The following is an 8,062-nucleotide window of genomic DNA, read 5'->3' on the forward strand; positions in this document are numbered from 1 at the left end:
GAGTCCTGGGAATTCATGAACACAATTACATGAATAATACAATACACACTAATGCACACACGCGCGCACACACACACGCACACATAAACAGAGAGAGAGAGAGAGAGAGAGAGAGAGAGAGCTGTGAAAAAACAGCAGTTTTGTTTTATTGATTTTCTGAGACAGTGTCTCTCTTTGTAGCCCTGACTGTCCTGGAACTTGCTCTGTGACCAGACTGGCCTTGAACTCTAGAGAAATCCACCNGTGTCTGCCTCCTGAGTGCTGAGATTAAAGGCGTGTGCTACCATCGCCCAGCTAGAACAACATTAGTTTAATAAATGTGTAGGTTAGACAGTTGGATATCCAACTGTCATGGGATTGTAACAAAAAGAGGAAAGGAGAGAGGGGGAGAGGGGGAAGGAGGCATGGAGGGGAGAGGGGGGGAGGGAGGGGGAGAGAGAACGCACAGCAACAGTAACCTGTGCATTGTCGGAGAATTCTGGCACACGCTGTGAACTGAAATAAGAAGTATGGAGGATGCAGTGTGCGGGCTTGCCCTCCAAAGATGGTCCCCAGAACAGCAGAAGAGGATTCCGCTGTGAACTTATTAGAAATACAGCATTCAGAGGGCACAGCTCAGTAGTGAAGCATCTGTCTGCAGAAATTCAGAAGCCCTCTGGGCTTGTGGTCCACGGCATCCCACCATTGGGACAGCAGAGGCAGGTCATGAGTTAATGGCCAGTCTGGGCTACACAAGGGTTTGCCTTAAAAACTCAGGAGCTGGGGTATAACTCAGTACCAGAGCACAAGGCCTCAGATTTCATCTCTAAGGGAAAGGAGGAAAAGAGGAAGGGGGAAAAGGGAGGGGGAGAAGAAGGAATGGTAGAGAAAAGGAAGGAGGAAAACAGGGAGATTCAGGGCTCCGTCTACATCTGTGCTCTCAGAACCCACGTTAAAGGGATGTTGCAGATTCATAGGTGCATCTGAGCTTGAGAAGCTCCAAGATCAGATTTGTAAATATAAAAGAAAGGGATAGATAAGAATAGCCATGGATATTTTAATTTAATAAATAATTATTTAGTTTTATTTAAGTAGCTATTACAAAACTTGAGTAATGATGATAGAATGACCATACATTCATATCTGGAATTGTTCCAGATTTTGTCAATTGACATAGTTGCTTATAAAATACTTTTCATGCTCAGTGAGAATGTCTGAAGAGGGTTAATGTCACCAGACCTACAGGACACAGAAAGGGTGAAGCAGGAAGGAGTGGACACTTTTTTATCTTTTGCATTAGCTTTTTTCCCTGGCTCAGATTTTTAAAATTTTATTAGAACATACTATTCTAAATGTTAGTATATTAGTAATTCGAAACCATTAAGAAAAAAAAAAAAGAAGACACATGAGACCCATCAGTAAAACAAGGAACGGAGGGAGGATCAAGGGTGAAAGAAATGTCTGAAGCAAAAAAAAAAAGATGAGTTGACATGGGCTGGTGAGAAACTAGTCAGGTGTGTGTGTGTGCACATGTGTGTGCAGGCTTGTGCATCTATGTGTGTGCACATGTGTGCAGAGGCTTGTGCATCTACGTGTGTGCACATGTGTGTGTAGGCTGTGCATTTATGTGTGTGCAGGCTTGTGCATGTGTGCGCGCACCTGTGTAAGTGTACTTTTTGTTTTGTCTTATTTTCAATTTTTGGATTTTGTTGATGTTGCCTCTTTTGATTTTTTTGGCAGAGGAGAAGGAACATGAAGTTGGGTGTGGAGACTCTGGAAGGAGTTGAGGGAGGAAAGAATATGATAAAAATACATTGTATGAAAAACAACTTATTTAAAAATTAAAAAAAAATCTTTAAAACAGTTCACTGTCAAAACTACCAAATGCTGCTGACAGTCAAGAAAGGCAATGACAAGAACATTTGCTGGCTGGCCTGGAAGGCAATTTGGTGGCCTTTTCTAGAACTGATTTGGATGAATGGCAGTGAGGGGATATGGCCTTATTTTTCAGGTTGAATGTAAATGAGAAATGCATAAACATAAGCTGCCCACATGCAAATTTACCTAGACTTTAATGAGCTGGCTGAACATTTAGGAGAGCTACTTTGAGAATACATAGGGCTGCAGATTCTGGCATCTCCTTTAGAGTCCGTTCCGGGAGAGCCAGAGGAGTCTACTCCAGCCTCNGTGTTGGGATATGAACTAGTATCTGGTTTTAACAAGAAAGGATGGTAGACAACAGATCATATTCACCTCCGTGNGACTACCAGAAAACACAGAGNAATTTTTGTCAGCCGATACTCCTGTAACTTTCAAAAGCTTCCACCCAATTCTGGCAACTGGCCCGATGCAAATATTTACAGTGGCTGTAAACTTTTGCCTGATCTACTTTTTCATTGAAAAACAAAACAATCAACAAAATGGGAATAAATAAGCCAAAAAAACTCACCTGGGATTTGTTCATTTTCTGCTCTGAGTGGAGGAGGGAAAGCTGAGGGAGAAGGAAGAATGATGTCAGGAGAGACTTGGCCTGCCCTGCATGCAGCCACAAGCAAGGGGTTACTTCTTCAGGTGTGGCTCTAACNTAAGTTGAGTTTAGATCCTTTGCACTGAATGAATGCAAACGCTTGTTTCCCCTTAGCACCCAACTTACAGGAGAATTAAAAACATGAGACAATCTTTTTAATTCAGCAAATGATAATCTAAAGGAGCAAAGGCTATGGACTTGTCCAGACTGATAATCAAGGAGAATGAGGGAGTGCGGAGACAGGGGTGGGAATCAGGAGGTATTGTTAAATCTAACACCATTAATCCCTTGAAGTCAGGTAAGTCAAGGAAATGAACGGGGCTTTTAAGGCAAGATAAAAATTTCAAAATGTATTTGCTTACATTCCAAGTTGCTTGCTTACAATTCTCAAAACGATCGCTTGATAAGAAACTTGCACCTCAAAGAGGCAAAATATACAGCCATCTGCAGGCCCTGGTTGTGTCACTAAAAACCCGCAAGATGTTGAGATTCTCAGGACCCACCTACACTACTGTCCGATGGAAACATATGGCCATAATAGCAAGCATGTCCCTACATGCCACCTTCACATGAGTCAGAGTCTAAGGGACCGCCCCTCCACAGTCAACCAGGTAGGAGGAATGCATAAGATGCGGAGGTAGGGGCAGTGATAGCAATTCCGGAACTGTGAGCCTTTCACTCCCAATCGTTTTCCAAGAATTAGCATTCCATGTGCAGCCTGTATGCACCCATCTCTCTCAATTCCAGCTCACCTCTCTCCTTAAACTTGTCCCAGACTTTAGGCGAGCACACAGTCTTCCATGGTTTCAGGACACTGTGTCATTTTCACAAAACACATGAGCAAGAACCAAATTCAGAACTGGGATCCCGGGTGTGTGAGGGGGCAGGAGGTTTGGTGGCTAGCTAACCACTTTCCTCTTCCACTCCAAACACTGCGCCCTAGGGACCAGTCCAAAGGCCCCCAGCGAGGGTGGGCTCCCTAGTAGTAGCTTTAAAAAAAAAAAAAAAGAAAGAAAGAAAGAAAGAAAGAAAAGAAAATTGCAGCAAGTATTCGTAATAGTCACACTGTGCACAAAAGGAAACCGAGTCTCGGGTAGGTTATTCTGTCCCAGTAATTCATTCACTCGGGACCTGGCTTACCCGCACGCCCCCCACATCCCAGCATCTGGCCCCAGTAGCCAGAGAACGGATGCGTCACCGCGTCACGCTCGCGCCATGCGTGAGTCAACTCCTCAGGGTTCCGCCCAACCACCCCGCATCTTCCCCGCCTAGTGGGCAAAATGCGCAGGCGTAGCATGAGTTAGAGGCCCTAGATTAGCTCTGCAGAAGTGCGGGACTATCCGGATCCCGCAAGCCCGAGCCATGGAGTCCCAGCGCACCCCGGCGTTTCCCCATACAGCCCTCCACCCCGCTGGTCCCTGGTTGCTGCCAACAGCGACCTGGGTGGCCCGAGCTCCCAGAACCCTCCGCCCTTGATGCTATCTAAGGCTCACCCGCCGCTCCTGCAGTGCACCGCGCCGAAGGCCAGGAGTTGTTTCCCAGGAGGAACGTGAGGCCAAGGATGGACCAGGAGCAGGACTGCAGNTTGCGCATGCGCAGAGGAAGGGGCGGTACGCCCAACTGTGCTCGGAGTGGGGTCTCCACGTCCAGTGTTGGAAGAAGGACTGTTGCCTGGAAAACGGAGTCAGCGCCTGTCTCACTCTGTATTGTAAAATNATGCCGTTGAAGGCGTTAAAGGCGTCTAGAAACCAGGATTACGTTATGTAAGAAGTAAAAGTGTTTGCAGTGTAAACACGACCTTGTCAGATTCATTTCCCAGGATGGGACTTTCTGGTACACCACGACAGTTTTCTGTATCTTTATGCTATCTAGCGCCAGCCTTCTGTCACTACCCTGGGGACTGGGGATCAAATTAGTATATTCTCTACACTCAAGAAGAAGGAAAGGCGTGTTAAAAATTATGTTGGAATGTCAACTGGTGTTGGAATAGTTCAGGAGTTGGTCACTTTGTTGAGATTTCATAGGCGTGGCTTCCCTGTCCTAGCTACAAGACACAATCTCACATCAGACTTCCCTATCCTCTGGCTCTTAAAATCTCTACCAGGTCTTCTGCAGCGTTGCTTGAGCCTTAGGTGGAGGAGTGTTATATCAGTTGGGCTGAGAACTCTTCCCTCAGTTGCTCACTGTATTTTGACAAGGTGTAGCCTTCGGTAATGGTCTCTAACGGCTGTAAAAAGAATGTCTTCGTTAAGGGATGAGAGCTACACTTACCTGTGGGTATAATGATACGTATAGGAAATGTAGTTATGAATTGTACTACTTTGGGACTGTGGCAGTGGTAGGGTTTCCTATAAGATTCATGATCTCACTAGCCTCGTGCTATAGGCCTTGCTTCTCTCCTGGCATCCCAAGATGAAGAGTTTCAGACAACAACCACACGCACACGAGAGAGAGAGAGAGAGAGAGAGAGAGAGAATTAGTCTTCCCCAGGGATGAGCCCCATGAGTTGTTGTCCAATACCAAGTGGTCAGTCAGTCCCCAAAGGCATACACCTGCAGGCAACACTGAGGGATGCAGAAGTTTCTATTTGTGTGTGTGTGTGTGTGTGTGTGTGTGTGTGTGTGTGTGTGTGTGTGTGTGTAAAAACAGTGGTTAAAGAAAAAAGGCTGTGGAGAAAGGGGAGTTAGATCTAGGGAAGAGGTAGAAGGGAGGACAGGGAAAGGGAAATTATGTAATATTTTAACTAACTAACTAAATTAGTTTGTGAATGTGAAACAAATTTATATAAAATCCTGGAAAGTAATCTAAACTGAAAGATCATCATATGAATATTCTCTGGATAAAAGAGAGAGAAGCCACAACCCTAGTGCTGAATAGCATTAAAAGGATAGCTGCTTCTGCTGGGTCAGGCTTACCATCCCCAGAAAGATGTTGTCTCTCGCTACATAGACAGTTCAAGGCCCACATGGGCTGCATGAACTCAAATCTTAGGGGGGAAACAGATCAACATAGTGTTCACACATATTTAACTCAAGTGAGCAGACGATGTCTCTGAGGAACACTTAATATGAAAAGAAGTAAACTATAGGATTTATTCAAATCTCCCCTCTCCAGTGATCTTTCTATTTTTGCTCCAGGAACAAAGCCAAAATACCAGAAGTCCCTGAAAGCACCAAGCCTTCTTAGTCTCTCCCAGTTCATAATGGCTTCTCCATCCTGTCCTCCATTGCTTTGGGATACTTGAGATGAAGCATTGCTCTTGTTGGTTCATCCAGCGTTANCTACATTAGTATGGACTTGTGTATTTAGTTTGTTCTCGATGACTGTCATTCTGTCTACTTTGCTCCCTACCCAGCCTCCCTTTAGGTTGATTTGTTCTCTGTACTATAGTTTTACCTTTCCCAGAACTCCAAATAAATACAAGTAGGTTTTAACGTGGCTTCTGAATTTGGCTTCTTTTATATACACCAAAATCATTTCAGACCCATTCATGTTATTATTCAGTGTTTTAGGTCAGGGCCTGTCCTCTGACACTTTATTTCATGATATGATCTAACAATAATATGTTATTCTGAGCCTCAGTATTCAAACATTGGATATTGGGAGCTGTTAGACCTTTTAACATATCCTTGTTACTTTTTTTTTAAAAGATTTATTTATTGATTATATGTAAGTACACTGCAGCTGTCCTCAGACACTCCAGAAGAGGGAGTCAGATCTCATTATGGATGGTTGTGAGCCACCATGTGGTTGCTGGGATTTGAACTCCGGACCTTCAGAAGAGCAGTCGGGTGCTCTTACCCACTGAGCCATCTCACCAGCCCTCCTTGTTACTTTTAAAAAGCATTTCCTACCTTTCTGATATCACAAGATGGTATGGATTCAACCTGGATTTTCATTACATAGCCCTAGAACCAGCCATTTCTCAAGAACTTAGAGACTTTGATATCTTGGCTCTTTAACTGCACTCAGTGCTCTGGGGCATAAGGATATTTAAATTTCTAAACAGATAGAGGTACAAAATGGGTGCTTACCTATCCAACTTAGAAATATCTGTGTGGTTACATAAAATATTGGGAAATCATAAAATATTTGACAACAGTAAAGTGTTTCTCGATGTTCGATGACTAATAGCTCTTCCAAGGCTTTTCTGGATACGCTTGCCCATGATGTGTCAATAAAACCTCACACATACCCTTGGTGGTTAGCTGCAGGTGCATCCCCCATGGTCAGAACAGTACTGATGTTTGGGAAGCAAGAAAGCATTCCCGTTTGACATAACTAAGTAGCTGGTGTTGGTTTAAACTGCCCTGTTGGCTAAGGCTAACTTGGACAAGCCACAAATATTTGTATTATTTCACTTTTGTGGTTTATTCAGAGAGGATCCTCTGTTTTCTTCTGAGAGACACCTCTNAACCATTGTGGAAATTCCCAGATAAGGGCCCATTCCCTTTCTAGTCTCTCAGTTGTAAACTTCTACCCACATTGGCCTCTGGCAGCAACAACTTACTCTCAGAAAATTGATTAGAGTCTGTCCTCTGGTAGCTTCTGTTAGATTAGCATGGTTGCTGACCAAATCTTACCAATGTCTTCTTTGTTTGTTTGTTTGTTTGTTTGTTTGTTTGTTTGCTATGGCAAGTGCTTCATAGAGTACCATGAAGGTAGAACCATGCTTACAGGTGGGCTTTATAAAAGATCTACATTGCCTGATCCAAGAAGTTTTAAGGGAATCGGAGCTTTTGGTGGTTGAAAGACTTGCAAAGCATCGTCTGGAGATGAAACTGTTAAATACTAGAAGAAATAAACTTGACACGTAGGTTAAAAATGCATGAACTGAGTGGAAGAAACAGAAAAATGCATATGAATTGTCCCTGAGAGGAAAGTAACCTGGTCAGTATGACCAGCTTCAAACCCCATGCCCTAAATCCTCCTTTTGTTTCTCATTCTCAAAAATCACTGGCATATTTGATGTTTTAGAGATGTTGTTGGACTTGTGAAGATTTATTGCTATAAGGTATGCTGATTTGAATAGGTCTGGCCTCCATAGACTCATCTGTTTGAATACATGGGGAGTGTGACCTTGTTGGAATAGGTGTGGCCTTGTTGAAGAAAGTATGTCACTGTGGGGGTGGGACTTTGNTATCTCATATGCTCAATCTCCACCCAATGTGGAACACAGTCTCCTCATGGCTGGCTTTGGATCAAGATATACAATTCTCAGCTTCTTTTCCAGCATCAAGCCTGTCTGGACACTGGCATGCTTGCCATGCATGCCATAATGATAATGGACTAAACCTCTGAAACTGTAAGCCATCCCCAAGTAAATGTTCTCCTTCACAAGAGTTGTCTTGGTTATGGTGTCTCTTCACAACAATAAAACCCTAACCAAAGCAAAAGCCAACATGTTTTTCCTTTAGCATAACTACCATTTGGGCAATAGTCAGTAAATCTAGAGTCCGACAGTTCTAGACTATAACTACTGCCTGACAATTTTATGTTCTTGTATTATCAAAAGTCTATAAGTTGGTGCGGTCCTTTGTGAGTTCTATGGATCGT

The 8,062-nt window shown here is 43.6% G+C and overlaps 1 protein-coding gene and 1 long non-coding RNA gene across 2 annotated transcripts in view; both read right to left on the minus strand.

The window, feature by feature from the left end:
• Window positions 1–4,066, minus strand: part of LOC115031306 — a 22,715-nt gene extending 18,649 nt beyond the window's left edge. Inside the window, exon 1 of the long non-coding RNA XR_003836925.1 lies at window positions 4,000–4,066. This is a non-coding gene — a long non-coding RNA (uncharacterized LOC115031306). The remainder of the gene's footprint in view (window positions 1–3,999) is intronic.
• Window positions 1–8,062, minus strand: part of LOC110295753 — a gene marked incomplete at its 5' end in the record, with an annotated part of 38,691 nt that overhangs the window by 23,236 nt on the left and 7,393 nt on the right. Inside the window, 3 exons of the mRNA XM_029478242.1 lie at window positions 3,647–3,774; window positions 4,000–4,177; window positions 5,422–5,492. Coding sequence (XP_029334102.1) covers window positions 3,647–3,774; window positions 4,000–4,177; window positions 5,422–5,492 — 377 coding nt within the window. The remainder of the gene's footprint in view (window positions 1–3,646; window positions 3,775–3,999; window positions 4,178–5,421; window positions 5,493–8,062) is intronic.

This window comes from Mus caroli, chromosome 6, assembly GCF_900094665.2.
Source record: "Mus caroli chromosome 6, CAROLI_EIJ_v1.1, whole genome shotgun sequence".
Lineage (NCBI taxonomy): Eukaryota > Metazoa > Chordata > Mammalia > Rodentia > Muridae > Mus > Mus caroli.